Source organism: Mixophyes fleayi, chromosome 4 (genome assembly GCF_038048845.1).
Source record: "Mixophyes fleayi isolate aMixFle1 chromosome 4, aMixFle1.hap1, whole genome shotgun sequence".
NCBI classification, from domain to species: Eukaryota; Metazoa; Chordata; class Amphibia; order Anura; family Limnodynastidae; genus Mixophyes; species Mixophyes fleayi.
The window spans coordinates 106,196,584-106,224,035 of NC_134405.1; the positions used below are offsets into that span (position 1 = coordinate 106,196,584).

General features: G+C 37.4%; 1 protein-coding gene across 3 annotated transcripts; it reads left to right on the forward strand.

The window, feature by feature from the left end:
- Positions 1–2,409: 2,409 nt before the first annotated feature.
- COPS2 (COP9 signalosome subunit 2) lies at positions 2,410–27,452 on the forward strand. Of its 3 annotated transcripts, none has more exons than XM_075207971.1 (13): positions 2,410–2,542; positions 5,963–6,076; positions 9,164–9,241; positions 11,895–12,020; positions 13,057–13,146; positions 13,389–13,466; positions 16,559–16,733; positions 17,538–17,716; positions 17,812–17,864; positions 18,070–18,167; positions 21,217–21,299; positions 24,256–24,314; positions 26,127–27,452. In XM_075207971.1, the coding sequence occupies exons 1-13, from the start codon at positions 2,483–2,485 to the stop codon at positions 26,269–26,271; spliced, it is 1,338 nt and encodes a 445-aa protein (XP_075064072.1). In that variant the 5' UTR covers positions 2,410–2,482; the 3' UTR covers positions 26,272–27,452. The 3 variants fall into 3 exon arrangements, with proteins under 3 accessions (XP_075064072.1, XP_075064071.1, XP_075064073.1); XM_075207970.1 differs by having other exon boundaries at positions 2,410–2,534; positions 5,952–6,076; XM_075207972.1 differs by having other exon boundaries at positions 2,412–2,536.

The following is a 27,452-nucleotide window of genomic DNA, read 5'->3' on the forward strand; positions in this document are numbered from 1 at the left end:
GATAAGAAGTGAGGGAGCCATGCAGAGAAGTGTTCAAGAAATTGTTGGTGTGGACCAGGGGGGCGATAGATGACAGCAACACGCATAGAGAATGGGTTAAAAATCCTAACAGCATGTACTTCAAAAGATGTGAATGTGAGTGAAGGGATACTTGGTAGAACTGTGAATGTGCACTGTGGGGAGAGAAGTAGTCCAACCCCCCCTCCTTGTCTGCCTCCTGGTCTGGGGGTGTGGGTGAAATGGAGACCACCATGTGAAAGGGCTGCAGGTGAGGCAGTGTCTGAATGCGTGAGCCATGTTTCTGTTATTGCTAGAAGGTTGAGGTTGTATGAGAGGAAGAGATCATGTACGGAGGTAAGTTTGTTACAAACAGAGCGTGCATTCCAAAGGGCACATCTAAAGGACTTTGGAAGAGAGGGGAGACAGGTTATGTGTTTGAGGTTTGCCAGATTTCTGTAGTGTTCAGATATATGTGTGTGGGAGAAGTGAGGGGGACCTGGATTAGGTTATATATCACAAGCTAATAGAAGCAGGGAGGAAGAAAGGTAGGAAAGATGATTGTAAGATGTGTGTCCTTTTAGTTTCTGGCGGCAGGGTGAGGCTGTTATTGAATTTAAATTGCAAAAGAGTTCATGAGTGTTCACTAGAGGAGAGTGAAGTAATGAAGGGGCAATGTGGACAGAGGTGTGTGTTGCAGGATGGGTGAGGAATGATATAGTCCTAAAGATAATGCCATGAAAAGAGAGAAAGAAAAATATTTTGGCAAGCATTGGGACTAGTAGTCATATAGCAAAAATGAGGAATTAAAGGAATTGCCTAATTGCAATGTCCAGTGTAATCAGATAAGTAGTGCAGAGCTAGGCTGCAGCAAATGTAGTGTATTCCTGGATGTCTGGATAGTATAAAGTAATGATGTGGGGAGCATGTGGGGGAGTGGGTGGAAGTGTTGAATGAAGAGTAATAAAGAGCAGGTAATTGAGTAGCTGAGATTTTGCAGACTCATGAGAGAGGAGATTGGTTGAAAGACAGTATCATTTCATCCTACTTGTAAAGGGAGACAAAGCTTAAATAGAATTGAAGTACAGTGGTGAGATAGGGGACTGAAATAACTGTAGCATGGGTAGGGAGTGGTTGAGCAAGTAGTACAGCAGTCTGATTAAACAGAATGGATTTTGCATTGAAAACAAACTGACAAATAGAACAAACTTTCATGAGATGAGAGAAAAATGAGATCAGAGTCCAAAACAGTCCTCATGTTGCATGTAGCTTGTAGCCAGAGTGAGTTGAAAACATCAGAGGTAGAATATGGAATTTCAGGTGAATACTGACTGTTGTCCTTTTGAAGCTGTGTTAATAGGCAGAATGTTCTTCTCCCGTTTCCTCCTGTGTAACTCCGAATTATGCTGTTTACATTTTTTGTTTCACACTTGTATCTATACACTTAGAGCTATACACACTAACTGAGCAGCCATCACTGGCTTTGCAGCTATTCTACTATGAATATATCTGCTTAACATGTGATCAGAGTACTTCAATCAAGCCCTCAATAAACCTTAGCAGTAAAATGTTTCAACAAACAAACAGTGAAAGGACAACTTGCAATAAGGCTGTAGTAATTACCATTAGAAATAAAACTGCATTTTCTTAATTTGGATCAGACTGTTTGCAAAAGGCAATAAGGCTGTAGTAATTACCATTAGAAATAAAACTGCATTTTCTTAATTCGGATCAGACTGTATATTACTCCTCTTGTATTATTACTTGCATTTGTTACCCACACTTTTCAGTTCTGTTTGTGCTATGTACATTTTTGTGAACTTTTGTTTATGTAAACCCGCGCTAGTGGTGGGGTCTGTTTACTAAACTTCAGGTTTGAAAAAATGGAGTTATTGCCTATAGCAACCAATCAGATTCTAGCTGGCATTTTGTAGAATGTACTAAATAAATAACTAGAATCTGGTTGCTATAGGCAACATCTCCACTTTTTCAAACCTGCAGTTCAGTAAATATACCCCCATATCTATGCTGTTTGTACTACAGATATGTACAGCACGACAGAATTTTGTATCCTCCTATAATTAAAAGATATTAATATGAATAGATCATCATCATCATCACCATTTATTTATATAGCACCACTAATTCAGCAGTAAAGTGTAGGTGGAAATTATTTTAAAACGTTGGTAACTGTGACTATCTCACTTTTGTAATGATAATGTATGTGTTACTACTGCAAGCCTCTGGCGTCCTTCTCGTACTACAAGTTCCAGAATGCCAATTACAAAGGGCCTTCTGGGAATCTTTTTTTTTTTCTCTATGCCGTTGCTATGCTGGTTGCTAAACCCACATCCCTCCGTGCGTGTCACAGTAATGGACGTCCCCAGTAAACAGCGTAGCACGAACAGTCCGTTCCGGGTAAGGAAATAATTCCGACAGACGCAAAGAATCCTGGGAGGCAATTGGCTCCAGTTCCCCGGCCAAGATGTCTGACATGGAGGATGACTTCATGTGCGATGATGAGGAAGATTATGACCTGGTAGGTGTCTAGCAACGGGGATTTGGGTGGCTCCGTTGGAGCTGCCCGGGCGGGGGGTCGGCTCCAAGTGTGTATTCCCTCCATTCGGGCACATGAGAACTATGTTGGCGGGACACTGGGCAGACTGCTCCCGCCCCCTATCACGCCTGGTATCTGGGCTGCCAGCAGTGACATGACGGGCCCCGTCTGCCTCTCACCTGCAGCCTGCGCTAGTGGTGGGTGTTAGAGAGATGGCCGTGCAGCCTCTGCACCATCAGCAGAGCCCGCTGTGCAGGCGTGTCCCGTAGGCCTGACACTGACTCCTTATGGGCCCACTATGTTGTGTTATTGTTTAATGTACGTGTGCAGGGGTCCGAGGGTGTTTCCCCCACCATCTGTGGCCTGTATCCTAATTATAAGGGGGCCACCAATGTTTTGTCATCCGCTGTAAACAAGTGTCTGCAGGATCGCTGCACAGTTGTAGACTGGATATAGAGAACGCTATGGCCCAAATATCAATATATCTAAAGTATGTGGGTGAATATCACGGGTGCTGAGTAGCCGGCGTTGTTAGCAAACTGTGACAAGTGCATGCATGTTGTGGGAAATCATATATAGGTGTATCAACAAAACTAAGGTTTCGTGACCACTCTTACTATTCGTAGGTGTTTGTAGCAGGTATATATTTACACTGTCCCATTTGTTTGTAATGGCCATCACAGTATATAATGGGGATGCAGAACTGTATAATCACATTGACACTCTTATTGCCAGGATTAGCCCTAGGTTATAAAGATTTGCCCTTGGAAATATCACTAATTTTCAGCACAGAATCACTTACTGTACAGTCTTGTATTGAGGATGCAGTTCTTACTATATGTTCTTATTTGTGCAGCTTTATAAGTAAATATTTATTAAACATGAACTTAAAAAAATAAAATAACTACTATATGTCCAGTCAACATCATATGGTGGAGTTTGTAGTGCACCAAGTGTATCATGCTTAGGTGCACCTTCCCAGCAACAAAGTGGCTAAAAAACAAAACATCTGTTTAAACATGTTGGCAGTGCTAACCAATCAGTGGTAATTACATGCTTTTTTTTTTAAAACAAAAAATTAAGCCTCTATTTTCTAACATTTTCCCCCTGTCTTTTAAATAAAAGAAACTTGTAGCCCACCCTTCTAAAACTAGGATTGCACTGTCATAGACTGTAATTAGTGTATGGGAATTGCAATACACTTTTGGGTTGTCTCCTGCATAATATGTACTATTATTGAAACATAGAAATTCAATTTAGCAAATGTTTTCACAGGTAACATCAGGAAGAAAAATATCAAATACTTATGTTAATAATTTGATATAGGGACATATCAAATATAGTACATTGAGGTTCCACAGACAAAGCAAAACTTTATCCAGAGATTCATCTGAGCATTTGATAGGCTCATGGTATAAGCAAATGACATACAAACAATTGTTCCTTCTCAAAAGAGCCTATGTTTTAAGAATAGAGGTTTTCCACTCTTTAGTTAGTACCCCCACATGTAGCACTTAGAGACCCATTAGGAATCCCACTACTACTCGAGAGTATACAGTGAGTATTGGAGGATTAGAATATACTGGAGTTTTACACTTAAAGCAATTTGGGTCTGGGACTTAATTTGATTAATTATTTTAGAACTACTGTCAGTGTATCTCCTTATAGCAGACTTAAAGTATTCTGTATTGATACTCATTTGCTAGGAACCAAATGAAATGGTTAATTGATGGATCGTGTGGAACTGACAAATGTAATGGATATTTATAAACATCTGTTTGATAACATCAATTCATATTTAAGTTGCAAAAATATTTCTTTTAGGCTATTACTCAATTAATTGATTAAAGTGGATGTTTTATTATAAGAAACTTTAATGTCAGCATTTGTGTTATTGGATGCAGTAAACATCTCTCCTCATTGAAACACATGTAATAGCGCTTACATATTCATGCCCTATCCCCCTTCCATTTTTAGACTGTATGATTAATGGTACTAAATTATCTTTTATGAGACAGTTTAATCCACTGCAGCCTAATCAGGAATTTGTCCAGGGTTTATGTTTCCCAGAATCAAATCTCTGCTGTCCCTTATCCTACCTTGTTTTTCCATGCTGATAACATATTTTGTTACAAATTAATATATGTTTTACTTTGTATGTTGGGTGTGTTTGCCAGTTTGTATAATTTGTTATATCTTTTTTTATTAGATTATGGAGAACAAGTGTGTCTGATGGGAAAGTTCTAGGGGTAAATGTATCAATGTCCGGATTCTTCAACTCCGGCGAGATCGGCGTCTTCAGTGCTTAAATTTAAAGTGGCGCTGCCTTGAGGGAAACTTCCCTTTACAAGGCAGCGCTGCTTTAAATATAAGCGCTGAAGACGCCGATCTCGCCGGAGTTGAAGAATCCGGCATTGATACTATGCTTAGAAAACATTGAATGGCTAAGATTAATTAAACTAATCTAAAACTGCTTAAATGGATGTACTAAATGACAATATTTTTAAAAGATATCTTAATTCAACACCTAACCGTTGTTTTTCCAGTAGGGAGAAGCAGAATCCATTTCTGATTTAAAAATAAACCTAAAACCCCTGCAGATGCCACAGAATAGACCTACATGAAATGGACTATCACATATTTGCTTAGCTTAACACACTATGCAACAAACTAAACAGCATATTCCCAAGACATAATCAATTCATGCCCATCAGATGATTACATGCCACCCAGTAGCCATCACAAATAAAAACATTACGCCTGACTGTACATAAAAGCATTTTGTCCATATGTGCCTTTTGCAAAAAAGACACATACGAACAAAGCCAGTCTGTGCCCCACCCCCCTACACATACGGACACCCCCCCCAAAAAAAAGTTACACCAGTATGTGCCCCCCAAATACACTTCTGCATGCTCCTGTGGTCAGGAGCCATCTTTTGGATGCTGTCTGCTCTATTCATTTGTGCATACATTGACACCCCCATTCTCACCCAAGACTACTGGTGCAAGTGATGGTTACTTGCCATGTCACTGGTGTTCCCTTGATGCCTGTGAGTAACCATCCTATGAATGCCTTTTGTTCTTTGCTTAAGAGTCTAATTTTATAATTCAGAATGCAGGTGGCAACGGGTAGCATCTAATGCTTGTTGTGCAGGAAAATCATCTTGAGAATTTGGTCAGGATCAGTCATGATTTATTAGGGCTGCTGGTTTGTCTGCTTGGTTGATGAATGCAGGGCTAGTGTAACAGGTTTGATTTGGGAGAGCATACATACCCGTGCTTGTATAAAAGGAACTCGGTGCTTGCACTTGTATGTGTGGAAGTTTCATTTTGATTTATTACTATAAGCATATTTTGTCTTAAAATTAATGCCAAGCTACCGTCTCTTATACTTTTGTATGCACAGGAATACTCGGAAGACAGTAACTCTGAGCCAAATGTTGATTTGGAAAATCAGTACTATAACTCTAAAGCTTTGAAGGAAGATGACCCCAAAGCAGCTCTCAGCAGTTTTCAGAAGGTGGGTGGTACATGTTAGTTAAATTATGACTAAGAACAATGTACAGAAATAAAGAGACTCTCCATCCATGTTTGTTTATTTATTTGGTTTATAACATATAACGGCTTATATGCCGATCATTTGCAAATGTTTTTGAGTTTGATGGGTTCTTTTTGCTGCCTCTTGCATAAAATATTGCATTTATATTACAATTCCTCTTTTCATAAAGTCTTCCTGAAAAAAGTATCTTGGTAGTGTGTGTGTCTTCCGCCTTCCTCTTAGCCATTGACATTTTCTTAAGCAAGGTACTGTTAAATTGTTTTAAAATTCTATTTACAATATCTTTATGTTGCAAATGACTACTACTGCTTTAAATGATTGATTTATAATTTATTTACATATAACTGCAAAGCCCCATTTTCAGCAGTCATTACCCCAGTGTCCTAATTCTGGGTTCAAAAATGAACAAAACCGCTTTCTCAAGTTTAAATGTTTATTTGGAAAATGAAAGCTATTCCATATGTCACAAACTGAAGACTTCATACAAAGTGTCCACTGCTGTCTTGAGAGAGAAGGGCAAACTGGATCTAACCAGGATAGAAAAAGAAGCAGAAGGCCAGATGCATAACTGCACAAGAGGAATAAGTACATCAGTCTGCAGTTTTAGAAACACACCTTATAGGTCCTGAGTTGGCAGCTTCATTGATACATGCCAAATACCAGTTTCAGCTGCAACAGTAAAAAGACGACTCCAGGATGTTGACCTTTTTGGCAGAACTGTAAAGGAAAAAGTCATATTTGAAACTGGCACATAGGAAAGAAATTTTAAAATGAGGAAAAGTACATTGGATGGTGGGTGATTGGAAAAGAGTATTATGGACTGATGAGTCTAAAGTTTGAGGTATTTGGATTGAAGAGGAGAACAATATGTGTTACATATGCAAATGAAAGGATGCTGGAGGAGTGCTTTATGCCTTCTGACAAGCATGGTGGAGGAACTGTGATGTTATGGGGATTTTTGGGGGGCTGATCATGTGGGAGATTTACACAGAGGGCAAGGACTAATGAATCTGAAAGGCTGCCTCTATTTTCTATCATGCCATCCCCTATGGTTAATGCTTGATTTAATGTCCGTATGCAGTAGGTCATTGATTCTAAGCATACGTCTAAAATGTGCAAAAACTATTTGGTGAAGAAACAAGAACAAGGAGTAGTGTGTTTGATGGGCTGCCTGGCACAATCGCCAGATTTCAAACCTGTTGAGCTCCTGTGGAATGAGCTTTACCTTAAGGTGTGGTGGAAATAGCAGTCGCACCTCTGGGAAGAGCTGGAGAACTCATAGGTCCAATTTTACCCTGAATATCTTGAAAAACTGACAGAATGACAGATGTCTGCAAAGCTGTAATTGCTGCAAATGGAGGATTCTTTAAATGTAAAATTGGATGAATAGAACAGTTACATGAAATAATAATAATTATGACAATGTATTGACTAATTTCAGGTCAATTTTAATGGTAACTAAAAAGTATCAATTCTTTCAAAAACCAAGCAGTTTCTTAGTGATTACATACTCTCTTTCTCACGATGAACACCCAACCGAAAGTGACTTTCCACAAATGTAGACCCTATATGCAGAACCTGGGGGAATATCAGCTGATTTATAGTGGTCGGCATATTTTGTGATGAATCGGTCAAAGCTGGTGGGCTGGGAAAATTGACTAGTGTATCTTGATATTCATGTGATAAAGTCCAGCTTGAATGTTCATTGGACAATATAGAGTTGTGAGGAAAATGAGGTTCCTTACCATGTGCAATCGGACATCGCAGCCTATGGATTCTCCCCCAGAGTATGCATTATTCTTTGGTAACGGATGTGTGAAACTACTTTTATGTAGTTTTCATTTTCAAAACTAAAATGATCATGTTGACAGACTAGCTGCGTTCAAGTAATTTGGCACAAAATCCCATACCTTTTAATGCTGTTCTCTGTCGTTCTTTGTGGTTATTCTATGCATACAGGAAAACAATGTGCCATTTCAGCAATCTTGACTTCTAATATAAAGGTTGAGCACAGCAGGAGGTTTTTCTCACTGCTGCTTGAGTACAGATTAGGTCAGTGGTGCTCAACCTTTTCTCTTTAAGCTGTGACCCTAAGTGTCAGTGTGCTGTTTGTCTGGCCCTCTAAAATAGGCAGTTTCCAGTAGAATGTACTGTATTGCAGGCCCGGCAGTTAGGTTGCTCACCTCTGTTAGCTAACCGTTTGCCACAAGATTATTAAACTATACCTTGTTTTTTTCAGTACTACTCTACTCTTCTTTTTAGAGGAGCTAAGTGCAGTGAGCAATATTTATTAGTAGAATATACATTTTAATCTGTATGAATATAATGTAATATATAGATTTATTTTGGAAAACTAGTTATAGCAGGTCTACAGAGGACTACATTGGAGATCATTATTCTCCAATCTTTACCATATTTCAGCATGTTGTGCAGTCTACACAGCTCCCCTTAGTGGTACATTTAAATAGCCCTGAATAGAGCCATAAACTTTCTTTTTGGGCTAGATTTACTAAGCTGCGGGTTTGAAAAAGTGGGGATGTTGCCTATAGCAACCAATCAGATTCTAGATTTCATTTATTTAGTACCTTCTACAAAATGACAGATAGAATCTGATTGGTTGCTATAGGCAACAACTCCACTTTTTCAAACCCGCAGCTTAGTAAATCTAGCTCTTAACCTCTCTAATTTAGAACAATAGTGATCTTACATGGCATCTTTGGTCTTTTAGCAAAATTGGCCAGGTTTGTGATTGGTTTGGTTACATACATAAAGGGTGAGCATACACAGATCTAGTGTTTGGGTGAAAAACCATGTTACATGGATCCTCCATTCATTCTGATCAGCTGTAATGATTGTGTACCAGATCTATGGTACACAGTCAATTGCAATTACAATTTTATCAGCAGATTTAATTCATTGTAGGGTGCACATATTAAAGTGTCAGACTGTTTTGGTTGAAATCAAATTGGCTTGGATTGTCTCGTGTATGGCCAACCTACATTACCATTAATTGTACTTTAATTTTATTTCTCTGTTTTTTTTTTTTAGGTTTTGGAGCTGGAAGGAGAAAAGGGAGAATGGGGATTTAAAGCATTGAAACAAATGATCAAAATAAACTTCAAATTGGTAAAATTTTCAAAATGTGAATTTGTATTTTTATCTTGTTAATTATATTTACATTAAGAATTATTGCTTCTCTTGCTTCAATATTAATTTGTATTAGGATCTGTTTTTGCACTTCTCACTTGTGGTGCTGTGGAATCTGTAGTGCCTGATTGATGATGAGTTTTAGTGTGGAACCAGGTCTTGTCATTGCATTCCAGTCTTTAGTATATCCTCTGTAGTGGAGTATTTACATTGTGTAATGCCTGATAAAATGCTGCAATGTTAACTCTTTTACTCCAGCTCCTCGAGTTGCTGAAAGACTGTTGTGCGTTTTAATTGGTTATGTTTCTAATTGCTGGGAGACACTGGTACAGATAAATTAGTATTGTTTTCAGTTGCTGGGACATAGTAGTGCGAGTCAATTGCTTTTGCAGCCCATTGTTGGAAGACATTGCCACGGGTAGATTAGTATTGTTTCCAGTTGATGGGAGATGCCCAGGTAAACTAGTATTCTATAGTGATTTCATAGATGCATCATTTCATTACAAGGGATAATGGGCAAATAATATTGTGGTTTTGTGGTGGGTGAAGTTGAGTTTCCCACCTGAAAACCATGATAGAACAGTTTACCATTACATTAATGGGTCTACTTCCACTTTGGAATATGGACTCTGTATAGTGGATTATTCTATGGATTCAATAGGGAGTCTGGTCTGAGTGCTAAGTGTGCAAAGCAAAATACTTCTGAAATTTAAGTTTAGTGTTCAGTTGCTATGAATGGCTAAAAGATTTTTTGTGGACCCCGTTCTCCGTATCATTTTCAAATCTTCTGGCCCTTTGCATAGCACTTGGTCTCTCCTTATTTCCCAGGTACTGAAAAAAATAAATCCTAAGCTTGACTAGGCAATGTGTGTACAGTGGCATGGTCTTCGTGCTGTATGAAAATAAAACAAACACTTGAGCATTATGTAACTGTAGATATTTGTAACAAGCTTGCTGTAAGCTACAAAATTAAATCTGCTTTAGTATAACTATCTAAAAAATAGATTGTTTAATGTGGTGTTATGTAGCCCGAAAGAGGTCACTGCATCAATCAAATTTCGCCAGTTCCAGTTCTTTCTGTTACACAGAAAGCCGAAGAGGGGTGAGATATGCTCTAAGTTTGATGGGGGTCAGAGGGTTCTGTGTCCCAAGTGTAGGAGCGAGAAAGGGGACTTTTGGCATATGATTTGTGAATGTCTGCTGGTCTCATCCTTTTGGGGAAAGGTGGAGGATTGTATTAAAAGACTGGAGGTGGGAGTAGTGGCCTTGACTCCAAAACTCTGTATGTTTGGCTTAGGCTTGAACAAGAAAACCCGTAGACTTATTAGACTGCTTTACTCATGTTAGCAAAGGTGGTGATAGCTAGGAAATGGATGGCACCTGAAGGTCCGACTTTGAATAGCTGGATCGACCTTGTTAATGATACAGTCGGCCATGAAAGATTCATGTACACTAGCAGGAACCTAGTGGATAAGTACGAGAGAATATGGTACAGATGGAGGATATCCCCCCATATGTCACGGAAGGATTGAGGGAGGTGGAGCTCTCCTAATGTAATGCTTGGGGCAGACATCCAGCCACTTAGTAATATGTCATTAAAGTCAACGATTATATTCTGTATTATCAAAAATTTATTATTATTTTACTGTATCTTGAAAGTGTGGAAGATGCGCATACCTTGGCTTGAAAATCTGAATGTCAATACTTTTTCTTTTTTCGATCCTATTGTGTATGTATATTTTACAATACCTGTATCACTGTGTGGGATATAGTTGGGGCTTTAGCCTACTGTTATGGGCTTTCTTTTTTGTTGTAGTGTTTAGAATGTAAAGAAAAGATTAAAAAATGCAATAAAGTCTTACCTGATTTAAAAAAAATAAAAAAATAGATTGTTTATTGCTCCATATATTAAGTATATACACATTCTAGAGTTTTGTTTTCAGAGTAAATCCTTTGTCTTCTAAATTGTTTTATTATTGATCTTATTGATTTATTATTTTTAAAGCACCAATACCATGAAAAAGTAAGGCATGTCTTTTTAACATAAATCATTGTGGCAGACTATAAGAAAAATCTAGGTATTTACCATTTTTCTTAGTTTATTTCTTAAGGCTGTTATCAATGGTTTATAATTAACGCGGGTTTCCACAGTGTCACATGGCACATGATCTAGTGAGCAGAGAGGTTTAGAAATGCCCCTCTGAGCTCAATCTGCGCTCTCCACTCTAAAATTCCCCTCCTATCTTTCCTGCCTTCTCTGACTTCACATGCCATGCTAAGAGCTGTGAATTTCTGAGTGTTATTGGCTGTGACACTGTAATCTCTCTGGAAGTATCCACTATCGCTTACACAGAAGTTAGTTAACTCTCGTTTTTCTTCTATAACATAGTTTGTGCAGTAATTTTCACCCAATCGCAATGCATAATGTTACGGGCTTGTACATTTTATGACAAATCTGAGGTTTCTGTAAATATCAGGCACTAGGAAATAATTACTTTAAATGCTATTTTTGCACTATGTACTGCTTTCTTCATTTTATGTCCAGGCATAGTGTTGGTACTTTAGAACCTTGAACAAAAATGCATTTACAGAATGAGACTGTACAAATTTCATGCAACCAATCTCTTCACAGACTAACTATCCTGAAATGATGAACAGATACAAGCAATTGCTAACTTACATCCGCAGCGCTGTCACCAGAAACTACTCTGAGAAATCTATCAACTCCATCCTTGACTACATCTCCACTTCTAAACAGGTCTGGCATTTAACTTTATTATGCTCATGGTTTGCACTGTCCTGCTGCCCGCTTTTACCATGTCTTTTCTCTGTCTGTAAAGTCCATGTTTCAAAATTGACCAGTGGCTATCAAAGTTGTTGGAACTAACTGTAGTTAGACTTAGCTTGGCAGGTTCTCGACATCTTTTTCATTAGTTACATATCTTTATTCTTAACCTCAAATATGCATTTTAATATAAACCTAAACTTGATGGATAAAAAAGAGGTATCAGTGCAGTTACAAGGACGGTGATTTAACGGATTGGAAGTTATTAACGATGGGTATGGCAATGAAAATATATTGAAGGCTATGACTAATACAATGAATGATCCAAAGAGACATCAATACTGATTGACCATGATTTGGTTTATTTTTCTTTTCTTTTTTATCCTATCTGGGGGACACTGCTACCATGGGTTGAGAGAGTTGAGGTGGAGTTGGCACTTTTTTATTCAGTTATTACAGTGTTTCCCAAACCCAGTCCTCAGGGACCCCTAAACAGTGCATGTTTTCCATATCCCCTTGCAGGAGCACAGGTGTATTCATTACTGACTGATACATTGTAACAGATCCACAGGTGGTGCTAATTATTTAACTTGTCACCCAGGAAACCTGCACTGTTAGGGGTTTGGGAAACACTGAGTTATTAGGAATGTTGAAAGCTTGATTTGTGGTGGGGGGGGGACATGTCCAATGATTTTTACTATGTGATGGTCTTTATAATGACACCACAAAATCATACACCAAGTAACTTTTTAATTTTTTTTTTTAATTTAGCAACATGGTCAGAGGTTTGGCAATCCTACATATAAAACGCTATAAATGACCAATCTAAAAATTTGTTGAATTCACTTTGTTGACGTATAAAGTAGCTTGCAAAACCTAATGACCTCTTCCCTTCAATGCTTAGAAATCAATATCTAATTTCACTTCTTTACATGTATTTTGTGAGTGATGAAATTACAATGTCTGGATTAACACTCGCTGTTTTTTTTTTTTTTTTCATTTTCCCAAGATGGACCTTTTGCAGGAGTTTTATGAAACAACGCTTGAGGCTCTGAAAGATGCAAAGAATGATCGGTTATGGTTTAAAACAAACACAAAGGTGATGTGGATTTGGAATGTAGTATACAAATAAATTGGGTTGACAAAGTGTAGGAATACATTTTTAAATAAGTCTTTTCTTGATATAACTGGGGCGATTTGGGCTTCAGACAGCCAAAATATTTATCTATGTGAACATGGCCAATATTCTTTATTGCTTGGCCTTAGCATTAATTCTGATAAATTAATAAATATACATTATATTCTAGAGAGGTAAACTAAATGGGTGTTTTGTACTTGCAGCTTGGTAAGTTATATTTGGAAAGAGAAGAATTTGGAAAATTGCAAAAGATTTTACGCCAGCTACACCAGTCTTGTCAGGTAATATTTTATATTCTCTCTGTGTCTAACTCTGTTTGATCAGTGCAGCTCTGGTTTGATCAGTAGAACTAATATTTTTAAATCATATTGCAATTAATTTTAGTAAATTGATGTATTACATATAAAATAAATCTGAATATACAGATGATTATATTTCTTATTCAGCAGCAACGGGACACAGATAGTGGGTTGTGTTTTATTCCTAGGATTTAGGGCGCTGAAAAAAATGAGAACCGAGTTCTTCATCCCCTTTGCCTTCCTAAAGAACTAATAGTCACTCTGTGTCCAACTGGTTGTTCAGTGGGGTGCTCCTTCTATACGTTCTTTCACTTTCTCAGGTTCCTAAAGACCCAGAGGGACCAAATGCATTTCTCTAGACCATTCAAAGATTGCTAGATGCTATGGTCATCTGCCCTGCCCTGGATCATCATAGGGCTCAGGGTATTTACTCCAAAGTCTTCCTGGTGTCCAATAAGAAAGGGTACATGCGTTGCACACTGTACCTTATTGGTCTAGACGGATGGTCTCTCAATCAATCATCCATGGCGCCTCTCTCTTTGGCCAGTACTGCTTTTGGGTGTCTCTTTCTTCCTTTTCTTTTTGTCAGTGTCAGTGTAAAAGTGCTCGTCCAATAAAGCCTAGATTCTTAGGCATAGGGTCCTTGTCAACTCGGATATTGAGATTATACTGCAGGCACAGAAGCCTTCCTATTTCTATAATCGGGCTGGGGAATCCTACTTAGTTTTGGTGTGAGGAACAAATGTTTCCAGAGGATTTAGTACTTCTTCTTTATTTATTTTCCTCCAAAGTAACCTGGAAAGAGATTTGGCTCAGCGTGCAGGTTTCTGCCCTCTTTGTTTTTACAGTGTCATTTGGCACTAGCTGGTTATTGCAAGGAGCTGGCCATGTAAGGCTGCCCCTAAGTCCACTTATCTCTGTGGGGCCTGGACCTGGTTTTGAAGGTCATGCATACAGTGCTTCCTTTTGATCCCCTTTTAGGTTTTTTTCCCTTGTATTTTCTCCCATCATTTTTCTCCTAGCTATTGTTTCATCTAAGTGGGTATGTGAGATGGCAGATTTTTCCCCATGTGCCTCCATGTCTGTTTTTTCATGAAAACAAGGCTCTCCTGCATATGATTCCCTTGTTCCAACCAATATTAGTTTTTGCTTTCTTATCAACCAGGAACTAATGGTAGCATCCTTGTGACCCGAATATAACAATTCCAATGGGGCAATACTTCACTCCTTTGATATAAACATGGTCTGCAGGTCTGTTCAAAGATATGCCAAGAACAAGTTCTATTATCTAGTTTATGTCGACGCTCTGTTGCCTTGCTGTATTTATTTACAAGGTCTATGTGCCACTCTTCTCATAACTTATTATATCTACCGCAATATACACTAGAGATTCCAAGTAGAACTCCTTTACTCCACTTCTGTCCAAAATAACCCCCCCCCCTACTCAATTTTTCTGATTATCTCTGATATTAACAATACTGACATTTACTATTCTCTTAGATTGGGTATGTTTTGACTGTATGTACAGTCTACGCATATACACTCATGTATAGTTAGAGATAGCACAAGTGTTTACAGAATAGACCCTATTTTGTATATTTTACCCCCTTATAAAAATAGTAAAGTCTACAAGTGGAGTTGACCTTTTAAAAAAAACAAAAAAAAAACAACTTTATTTATTTTTGTTATTATTCTCTGCAAAAAGGATCACCAGTAAAGGCCAACTTTGATGCATTTGAATTTATTCCATACTTTAGCCCCAAAATACAAACTTTAAATATGACTTACATGTGTACCTTCTCGGAAAATATATATCATTTGTACTTTCTGTGAAGGTGAATTGTTGATCCTGATTGACCTTGGAAAAAGATATCTTTTATTGCAGGCACTGAATTGTTCGGCCATCTCCATACTGCATCTTTCAGCTGCCATCATATGATTTTTTTATTTTGTAAATTAATCTTATGGTATTTGGTGAATGATGTGGGGAGAGATGTACAACTTAATTCACCCACAATGAGGGTGACCAGGGTTATGTTTATTTTCCCAGTCTACCAGACAGCAGTTGTGAACTTCTTATCTTTTTTCAGAAGAGTGTAGAGCGATCTGTGTGCAAATCACCGCACAACTCTGGAGAGCTGCAGAAGTGTCTTTACTAGCTGCAGTCATGCTGAAAATAACATGGCTGCCGGGGCATTTCCTGTGTAACAAGTGGATGGCAATGATAAACCCTCCACCATACATATACAGCATACATCTACAGTGAGCTTTACATCCCTATACAAGAAATTCATTGTTTCCATTAAGACATTAAATTGTAAGCGGCTGTGTATCTTTCAAAGTACTAGAATGGGGATGGTGAATTTCTTTGCTTCATTTCATTTGCAAATGAGACAGAGCTGACTGAATTCTAAGCAATTGCAAAAAAGTAACTGTCCAATGAACTAGCTTCTGATGTACCTGCAGAGTAGCTAAGGTCTCCTAAAGCAGTGGTGCACAACATGCGTCCTGCTGATGAAACCTGGCATTCCTCAGTGATGTCAGTCTGGCAGCGAATCTGAATGAATTTCTCTGTTTCACTGGCAGACTGTCCCTGTACAAGTCAGGAGCTTAGCCTCGTGATAGAGACTAAGGAAGACTGTTAGGAATTGGTGCAGTGCAATGTGTTGCTGTGGGGAGGCCTGTAGCTACAGGTGGCAGAGGGGAGAATGTGTTGCTACGAAGCATTGGCATGGCCTATGTGAAGTAACCACACCGACTGCATGGGATGGCGGCAGTGCACAGACTTCTGGACAGAATGTGCATAATTTTTTAAATGTTGAGAGATTTGGTATAACTGCGAAGGGTCCTCTTTTCTTGTAGTAAATTCTATGTCTATTACATGTTGAGTTTTATTGTGGCAATTTCCAATGCATCCCTTGGACCAAAAAAAAGTTGTGCACCCTTGTTCTAAAGTATATATTTTGTGGTTGCAAATGTTATGAATTTAAGAATTGCCCGTAATAATGTGTAACATTTCTGGAAATTAGTTGGTGCGCCTATCTGTAGATCTCATTCAAACTTTGTGTGTCCAGACCGACGATGGAGAGGATGATCTGAAGAAAGGAACACAGCTACTGGAAATCTATGCTTTGGAAATTCAAATGTACACCGCACAGAAAAACAACAAGAAACTTAAAGCACTATACGAACAGTCCTTGCACATCAAATCCGCTATTCCCCACCCACTTATTATGGGAGTCATCAGAGGTGAGATTTGAATCTTTCTTGATACATTTCAATACATAGACCATACACTATTTCTGTAGCCTTTTCCCCATCTACTACTCCCTCCATCTCTTTTGACACTGCTGAAACCAAGAGAACAGTAGGTCCTTCAAGTATTCAAGATAATTGATAATTGAAATCATGGCAAAGCAGGTCTATAATTGATACTGGCTCCTGATTGAATGCTTATGACACCTGTCCAATAAGGTTTCTTTACTTACAGCTCGGTTTGCACACCTTTTCAATTTTAGTATGTAGATCTTGTCTTCCCTTGTCTTGTCTTCTCAACAGGGATCAGCCCTACAATATATACTTGCGTTAAATACTTTTCTCTCAGTCAATTTGTTTGTGGTTGGAGGCCTTGGATAGAAAATAACGGCGTCTCCACTATACTACAGAGGGTATAGAGGGGAAGGCATTTAAAATTTTGCACTAAAAGTCTAACCTAAAAGATGACGTGTAGTAATATTTGTATAATTACGAGGGCCAGTTGGATGTGCAGTATGTTTTTTTTTTTGTTTGTTTGTTTTTTTTTCTTTTCTTCCCAAGACCACACTGCCTTTCCTTCAAACCTTTTTTGTGTTTTTGTAGTCGTATAACTTGCTTGTGTTATACTTTATGATCTTTTAAAAACGGCTAAGATTTCCTTTAAAAAAATGTGTGCACAAAATTCATTAGATTTTTTTGATAGAGCAAAGCCCCTTTAATCATTCTTGTACAACAATAAGCGGACAGCAGTGGGATGAAGTACATTGCACCTATCTATGTGTGATTTTTCCATTTCAGAATGTGGAGGAAAGATGCACTTAAGAGAAGGGGAGTTTGAAAAGGCTCACACAGATTTCTTTGAAGCATTTAAAAATTATGATGAATCTGGGAGTCCAAGGAGAACAACGTGTTTGAAATACCTGGTCTTGGCAAACATGCTCATGAAATCTGGGATAAACCCATTTGACTCTCAGGAGGTATAAATCTTTCTGACTGTTCTATGAACTTGTGTAAGATATTACTGTTTTTCAACTATATTCATTTTTTATTTTGTTTGTTTTTAAACTCCTAGGCTAAACCTTATAAAAATGATCCAGAAATTCTAGCAATGACAAATTTAGTAAGGTAAGCAATTATTTGTGTGCAGGTTTTCCTTTCACAACTGGATATCTTGCAGCTACCTTTAATACTACTACATCTTGCCTTAAACATTAAGTATACTTAACATGAAGTAAATGGTAAACTCGGAATTTAAGTTGTTTTTTTTTTAATGTTTTACTTGTGGTTTGCCGAAAATGTAAAACCAATCTCTTCTCTCCTTTTTATATAGTGCCTATCAAAACAATGACATCACTGAATTTGAGAAGATTCTGAAAACAAATCACAGCAACATAATGGATGATCCCTTTATAAGGGAACACATTGAAGGTGAAGGTCTCTTTTGCTTAGCGAAACTATAAAAATGTGCTTTCTAATTGCAGTCAGGATGTTTTTGTAAGTGGTTAATACCTTCATTAGAGGGAGGACACAATTATGATATTTTTACCAGGAAAAGAAAGATTGAAAGAGTGTTTAGTTACTTTCATTGGGTACATAATTACTGACAGTTGTAAAGTTACCCATGATATGTTGACCTGCGCCGGTGTCACCAGGATGATCAATAGAAAGCTTTGAATGCTGCATTGTCAGTATTCATTGTGTTTACTTCAAGTATGTGATGCTCCCTGTTGAGATGAAATTTTGTCTAGGTTTTGAAAAATATATAGTGAGTTCTATCAGTGCAGTCCTATAGTGCTCTATTAATTATTATATTAGGGCAGTGTACCACCGGTGGATCTACATTAACTTATGTGTAAGAGCTCTTAGTTTTCTAGTTTTTCTCTCTCTTGACACCACAGAATGCTTCCTATTTAAAAAAAAAAAAAAATCTATTTAATCCTTATTATTTTTACGGTTGATGACTTTCTATCATCCAGATTTAACAATAAGTCAGTGAATTTCATATACCCTTACATGTGTTCATTGTTTTATTTCTATATATGTCTAAACCACTTTTATCATCTTGTACTAACACTATGTAGCCAAAAGTATGTGAACACCTGCACATCACATACATTTGTGCTATTGAGCATTCCCCCCACCTTTTTGCTACCAGTCCCTACCTCTCTGGGAGGGCTATACTAGATTTTGGAACATATTTTTCCAGGGATTTCCATCAATTCAGCCACAAGAACAATTAGTGAGGGCGCTGATTTTGGGGGATATGGCCTGGCTTGCATTTGGTATTTCAATTCATCCTAAAGATGTTCAGTAGGGTTGAGGTGAGGGCTGTGTGCCGCTCAGTCAAATTCTCCCACACGAAACTGGGGGAAAATGTTTTTTTGATGGACCTCACTTTGTGCACTGGGCTACTGTCATGCAGAAACTGGAAAGGGCATTCCTCAAACTCGGCACAAAGATGGAAGCACACAATTCTGTAGAATGTCATTGTATGCTGTACTATTCAGATTTACCTTTACTGGACAACAACCCCAGACTATTATTCCTACTCCACAAAACGTCACACACAGTCTGGTAGGAATTGTTCTTCTGTCATTCACCAAACTCAACATTCCTCCGTCTTACTGCTAGATGGTGAATCGTGATTTGTCACTCCAAACAGTGCGTTTTCTCCAGAGTCCAATGGTGTTGTGCTTTACACCACTCCAGTCAACTTTGACTTTGGGAATGGTGATTTTAAGCTTGTGTGTGGCTGCTTGGCCATGGAATCCCAATCTTTGAAGCTCCAGAGTTCTTGTGTTGATTTGCTTCTAGTGCCAGCTTATTTGGAACTCCATAGTGAGTGATGCAACCGAGGACAGATGTTTTTTTACATGCTTCAGAACTTTGCGGGCCTGTTCTGTGAGATTGTGTGGCCTACCATTTTATGGCTGAACTGTTGGTGCTCCTAGACTTTTCCAATTCATGGTAACAGCATTTACAGTTGACCGAGGCAGCTTTAGCAGGACAGGAATTTGACGATCTGACTTGCTGGAAAGGTGGCATCCAATGACAGTACCATGTAGAAAGTCACCGAGCTTTTCAGTATGACCCATTCTACTGCTAATGTTTGGAGATTACATGTGTGTAATTTTTATGCAACTGTTGGCAATGAATGTGGTTGAAATGGCCAAACACTAATTTGTGTTGCTTAATGATACCATGTAGTTTGAGTTTTCTTTTTTTTTTTTTATTAAATATTGACATGTTAACCATATCCCATAAACAAACCTAATAAAGTAAATATTAATACAATATAACATTCAACATATTGAGTTGGGCGTGGACTGTTGAAGAAGGAATAGAATCTGCTTTAGACCAGTTAAGGAAAGGACATATCAATTAGAAGGCCAGAGTGCCAATAGCTGCATTTAGCTTGTCGAGTCCTCATATCTAGAGACATCAAGTATTCCATAAAGTAAAGATTGTTTGTCCTCTGGAGAGCTGGGGATTAAGGTGTTGAGGGTGAATTCCATCTAGAAGCCGTTTTGAGTTGCTGTGAATATAAAAATGAATAGTTGACTCTTGTGCCTGTCAAGTTCAGGGATTTGTCTGCTTAGTAAGCCGTTAAGTGTTGAGAATTAACTAATGAGCTCTGCTGGTTAGCATAAAACAAACTAAACTTAGAAATTTGGGCCACAATTCAACAGCTATGGGGCAAGTCCACCAAGTACGGAGCAGGAAACTGATTGAGGAATTTGTCTTCTAAACTTATCAACAAAAATAGAGCATGTTTAGTGACTGTTTTATTTTCTTATGTTGGAGTAGGAGCATAAATATTAAAGTATAATTATAAAAATCATATGGCCCGCAATTTCTGCAACTGTATTCACCTTTATTTAAATACTGATACAAGTATGAAGCAAGACTCGAGAGACCAACTGGATTACATTCACAGCTTTAGATTCAGTCAAGGCATATGTTAAAGATGTGGATATCCAGGACCAAATTACAGTATTTAACACAGTTGGGAGGCAGGGCGAACCTGATCACATGAACAGATCCGCAATTGTCGTAGTACACTACAATGCTGCTGAGCCTCCAGCTAATGGTTTAAAATATTGGGCCAGAGGTATCGATCTCCCCTAAAGCATTACCCAAGTATCTTGAAATTATTAAAGTTAGAGTTAAGTGGTCGAGAAGAATTTGGTAAGTTGCATGTATCTTTAAGAGTGGGCCAAGGTGAAGTTTTAACCTGGGCCCAAAGTCATAGCGTGTGCCTCATGGTATGAAGCATATCAGGAACTTTGTGCCATTACTGGAATACATCTGCCTGGCCCTAACAAGTTTTACAGTCTCAGCATAACGTAATATATATTATAGCATACTCCATTAAGTTCTACATGGTTTATATTTTATTAAGCCTGTTACCAGCACTGTTTGAAATTGTGTTTTTGTATTTTTTTTTTTAATGGGTTATTTTTCTCATGTTTTGTAGAGCTTTTACGAAACATCAGAACACAAGTCCTTATAAAATTAATTAAGCCTTATACAAGAATACATATTCCTTTTATTTCGAAGGTAAGAACTATTTTATTTTTTTATAACAGTTTGGAGAATATCAGTTGCTGAAAAGTAGCATAATAGATCATAAGAAAACTAATTTTGCTTCGAAAAAGTAAATTTTTCTAATGAAAAGTGAAAATCGCTATTAAACTGAGAAAAATCAACATGTGAAAGACAAAAGTACTTTAGAGTAAAATAAAAACTTGATCAAATTGTTTTCATTGGAGATATATATTCGTTCCAGAAGTTATTCTAAAGATACAAAAAGAAAGAAAAAAATCAGACTTCGTAGCAAATTTTAAAATCATATGTGATATTTTTATTATGTTTATCTTTTACATGGTAATTATGGTTCCTTTTGTGTTGTCATTGAGATAGAGCTGCCCTAATCCATTTTTTTTTTTTTAAAAAAAAACAAAACAACCTAAAACTTTGCCAGGAAACCCCACATTTTGGGTTATTCTGTCAGCTGAAGCTGCACTATGTGTGAGAAGCAAACAGTGCTGTATTTATTCGTAACACACTTGCTGATTGGACAGAGCAGATAGCTCCCTGCAATTAGTGCCTTTGCTAGAAAAACACAGTGCTGTTTGCACCTCCTCTTTTGTCTCTTGACATGTGGAGATGCAGTGCCAGCAGGGGGAGTACTCCTGAAATATAGGCGCCCCTAATATGAAACCGCCACAATTCAGCTATTTGAGGGCATGTTGATGGCTAAAAAAATTAATTTGTGGATAGACCAATTCATTAAATGTAAATGTGAAACAATATTTTGGATACATTTTTGAAATTTGAGAAAAAAACAATATATACAAAGGAAACAAAGAATAATTTGACTTTTCTCTCCTCAATTTTGATGGGCTTTCCATAGAGAATATCACTTGCATCAAGATAAAATAAAAAAAAAAACTTAAATGCTAATAGAGAACATTACCTTTAGGAATATTAAAAAAAAAAAAAATGGACATATTTGAGAATATCATGCATTGTTTGGTTTTAGTGAATGTACTGTTTGGTTCTATTTCCAGTTTAGAATTAGGAGAAGAATTACTTTTTTTATAACAGTCTTTTTTTATGCACAGACATAGCCTGGAATAAGGCTTGGTCGTTCTCTAAGTTATTCAGTCTTCAATTTAATATCCATTTGTAACCAGTCTGCAGGGCCACTGAGAGCTGCCCTGGCCCAGGTGCTGCTGCTTTGTGGCCACCAACAGGCTGTACACACAGCCTTGGTAGAAAGCTTGTGTGAAAAATTTGTCTGTGTAATCACTTTTTGCTACCCACAGGGGGGTATTCAATTGTTAACGCTAACAAACGAGCGCTCAAAAAATCTTACCGTTAATACGGTAATTACTCGCGGCGAGCTGAAATTCCGCGAGTAAACTACTGTATTAACGGTTTTCACGCGCAATATTACCGTATAAACGGTAATGTTTTTTGAACGCTCGTTTTTCAGCGTTAACGCTGACAATTGAATACCCCCCACAGTGTACCACAATCACTCTGTAGATGTAGCTTTTATGATTGGGTTATTGTACTTTATTAGTTAGAATACTCCCTCGAAACACCAAATGTGCAGAGATTCATAATTGATTGCAGCCTACAGATGAAGGTATTAAGATGGTAAACAATATTAAAATAGTCTTCATCATTAGATATTTGCATATTTTACATGCTAGTCCATTCTGTATCAACCACATTTCCTGTTGAGCAAGCCTAGTCAGCCACATAGCAAAGACACATTGTAACCATCAAAGTAAGCGCTGTTTTAATTAACTTTTGAGGGTAATCTTTAAAGTTCCCAGTAAATGTATGTGTTCTTTCGCTCTTTTAGAGTCCTGAACTCTACATTGTGCTTACTTATGCCTTAAATGATAGATTCCCCTATATATTGGATTGATGCATATTTTTTCCTTCAATTGTTAGAAGGGAAGAGAGGATCTGAAATTTGACCTTCACTTTCTAAATTTAGCTGTTTTTGGGGTATTTTTTAATTTGGTAAAGTCCTCTAGCAATTATGTACTTGGGAGGAGGGGGGGGACAATGGCTGTTCTTCTATCTGACATTTTTGCTTGAACTATATTTAGATATTGAATTTTCTGTATCATTCTGCGTTAGTTACATATTAAACCACGGTAAAAATGCAAACTTCTCCCTTCTATATATGCTTTTATGGATCGTGACACACAAATAGTAATAGATATGGTTTTATAGAGCTCAACATTGAAACACTGCTCTATTTGATATATGGCTTTGTTACTTTTAACCTTTTCTACAGACTGTCATGTGCTTGACATTTATTTCTAATCTAGTTCCTTTGACCCTTGGACACCCTTTTGTTATTGATGGTGTGACAGAGCATTACATGCACAAATCTGCTATAGACTGCTTGAAAAAACATTACATTTTCCAAACTGAACTATAACAAAGTTAAGCCAACAGGGGTCTGTGCCATATCTATAACTCTGATTTTGCCATTAGGCTTCAATAGTACTAAAAAAAAAATATAATTTGACCATGTTAAAAACATCCATAGTTGGGACTCTTCACTGTAAATAGTAGTAACTTCCTACCAATTACACATGCATGTCTCTACTTTCCTTGTTTTACGCTTATTTGTCATCTGTCATTTCAAATCAAGGTTGCCAACATTAAAAAAAAAAAATAACTGACATTGTAAGAAAAATGAATACGCTATTACGATTTGATGTAAATTTATCTTAACAAATTTAGGGATTAGAAGTCAAATGTTCAGTACCCTACCTAAAATCAATTGGTGTTTTGCTTATGTATAATTGTAATGTCAAAAGTGGACCTGATTTCTACTCGCCTCTACTTGTTTTTCCCAAACGACGGTTGCCAATTTGTTACCTTTTTACTAATTTCAAAATCTCATTTATGTTCAGGACATATATATTGTTACAAACAATTCATACTATAACATAATGTTCTTTCACTTCCTTTTGTCCAGGAGCTTAATATAGATGTAGCGGACGTTGAGAGTTTGCTGGTGCAGTGCATACTGGATAAGTATGTCATGATTTATCCCTTTATTTTTCTTGCATGTCCCAATATTCAATAATCTTTTTAACTGTAGATTATCTTTATTTGGAAACCATTATTGGAGGTGCCATGTTATTGGACTTAGTTGCTGTTGATCTTATTGTAGATTGTCCTCTAAAGTACATGAGTCCAGGATTGCTTCACTGAGGGTCCTGGTTACCTGTAGTAGTAATAAAATTCAGCCAAATCTTCTAATGTATTGCCTAACATGCAACTATAATTTGCATAACAGTCTGTTTCCACCTGTTCTGCATCATAACCACACAAAAGAACATGGGGGGCATTTATGAATACTAGTCTACAGAGAAGGGTGTCATCACGCAAGTTGGACAATAAGATTGTTATTTGTCTAGTGTAGTTTTAAAAATGAATGCGAACATCTTGCTGTTTGCTTTGGGTAACGCTGAGTAAAATCTTTTGTTAATTTTCACCAGTTTTCATAAAGTTCACAGTTGTCTTTTGGATGTCTTTCATTTGTCTGACTTTCTATGCATTGGCATAAATGAAAATAATATGCAGGCCCATACAGGAGATTCATTATGTACATCTGGATTGGACCGTGAAAGTATTTATCAACATGAATAAATAACAAAAATGTGATGTAACATGCAACGATCAATCAGATGTTTGCTTTGCTCAGTCTGTAGCAAGTTCTTCCGATAAAGTGAATAAGTAATTGGTTTCTGTATGTTATGGCAGGTTTGTAATACTTGCACCATATTAATAAATTCGCCTTTATGTTTTCAATTAATATAGGTGTTGAATACCTTCAAAGCTTTAATGTTTCTAAAACAGGATGTGGGCAATATTACTGAGCTATCTTAAAGGACTATTTCACCAAATAGTCTGCAGCGCAGTACATGTCATTTACAGTAGTGTACAATAAACAGACAGCAACCATCCATTGTACATTACATAATACATTATTATACTAAATCTAATAATTCAAAGACCAGACATCTACTAGTTAACTGATTAGTAACGGGACAGCGAGTGAGAGTGATGGTAATGTCCAACCTGAAGAAAGCTTGAGCTTAAGAAAACAGTGTTGGGGAGCAAGGCCTAGAAGGAAAACAGGAAGAAAGAGGGCCCTGTTGATGAACGCTTATATCCTAAAGAGAAGGGGAAAGACAGAAATAGGGTGGCACCGAGTGTTGGAGTGGAGGTGGTATCCCAGGCACAGGAGTTAGGAAGGTTGATGGGCTTGAATAAAGAAATGAGACTTGCAGCCTTGGAGTGTAGAAGCTAATCTGATGGAGAGATCATTGCACAGGTGACCAGCCTGGGCGAAGTCCTGTAGGCAGGGGAGTGAGAAGAGGTAATCATTGTGGTAGTGAGGCGATGGGCTTTGGCAGAGCAGAAGAGGCAGAAAGGAGTGTGGGTAGAGAGGAGTTCAGATTTGAGGTGAGAATTGACTGATTACCTTGTAGGTGAGAATGAGGAGCTAAAATTTAATTATGTAGGCTACATGGAACCAGTGTAGAGACTGACAGAGGTTCAGCAGTCATAGTGTCAGGAGGAAACAATAAGGCAGGCAGCGGAATTGAGGATAGACTGAAGAGGTGCAAGGCTGGAGTTGGCTAAGCCTGTAAAATAAAGCAGTGTATTTAGTAAGTTTAAGTTTGTAGAGGGCATGTTACAACCAAATTAATTTGGTCTATTGGTGGGAAATCTCCTTGAGTACTAAATATGAGATTTCAAAATGATTGTTTTATGAAATTTCAAAGTGATTATTTTATGAAGATTCAAAAATCTGACTTATAATTTTTCCTTTTTAAGCACTATTCATGGACGAATTGATCAAGTGAACCAGCTGCTGGAACTGGACCATCAAAAGAGAGGGGGAGCACGATACACTGCATTAGATAAATGGACCAACCAACTGAATTCTCTCAACCAGGCTGTAGTCAGCAAGCTTGCTTAGCAAAGATCAAGCTTTTACATAATAGAAACAAAAGTACTTAAACGTAACCGTGCTGTCATACAACCCTTAAAAAGAACTGTGGAATGGCAAAGAACAAACTATTGGTTGGTGTGTGCCCTGGGAAAAAAGGAAGTTTTGGCAAAGTGCTTTCTGATCAGCTGGTATGTGTTTTGCTGCTGCATTTGTCCCAAGAGAATAAACAAAAACAGCTTTAACCTCCAGAAGATAACCAAAATAATACGGGATCTATGCTGTATTGTCTTCTTCCCCTGTAACATGCAACATGCTAGTAAATTTGCCAGAGGCAAATCATGGCCAGAGAAAATATTTTGTCACAATATTAAATCTAATCTGACATGTTAATGTCGGTTTAATTTAAAATGGTTTAACTTGCAGAGAATAAAAAAAAAAAAATCACAGAAGCCTACAACAACATGAAATGCATGTCCCTCTGAACACTTCCGTGTGTCAACTGACCTGTTTGCTGCAGTGTGCAAAATATGTCTGTGCTCATGTCACATAGAATATATATATATATATATATATATATATATATATATATATATATATATATATATTCTAATATAATATTACACACATTTAATATGTGAAACATAGTGAACATTTAGTAGGCCCTCCTAATTACAATGGCATACAGTCACTTAGGTTTTAAGCAGCAAAATAAACAGCTCATCTCAGAAATTAATACTTGTTTTTTTCCTGTGTATTTATTGCATTGGAAAGGGAAAATTAATAACTTTTAGACATTAAAATGATTTTTAGCAATACTCACAGGATAAGCTGTTGTTATTTTTTGAGGTAGAGTGTTAAATAGAACTTTCAGACGAACACCAAATACAGCTTCAAATACGTTTTAAAAAATGAAAAGCAAACCGTTGAAGCTGAATAAATTTAAATATTTATTTCGTACGTGTGTCTGATGTGTGTTGTCATCCTAGCCATTGTGTACACCCCCCACTAATGCTGAAGCAATTGCCTGTGATGGCTTTTTATATCTACGTGTAAAATACTTTCAGAGCTTTTTCTTGGAGCAAGGTTTAGCCAATACACTGCATGCGAGACTGCACTCCAGGAATTGTAAATAATGATTCCTGATAAAATTTGCGTGAAATAACTGAATTGTTGGATCACATTTGGATATTAAAAAGCCACACCACTTT

Bases quoted from the DNA above. Each gene is read 5' to 3' on its own strand.
- COPS2 (XM_075207970.1), top strand. From the start codon at position 2,483: ATGTCTGACATGGAGGATGACTTCATGTGCGATGATGAGGAAGATTAT. The intron at 13,147-13,388 runs GTGATGTGGATT...TTGTACTTGCAG, and splicing joins GGTTTAAAACAAACACAAAG to CTTGGTAAGTTATATTTGGA. The intron at 17,865-18,069 runs GTAAGCAATTAT...CTTTTTATATAG, and splicing joins GCAATGACAAATTTAGTAAG to TGCCTATCAAAACAATGACA.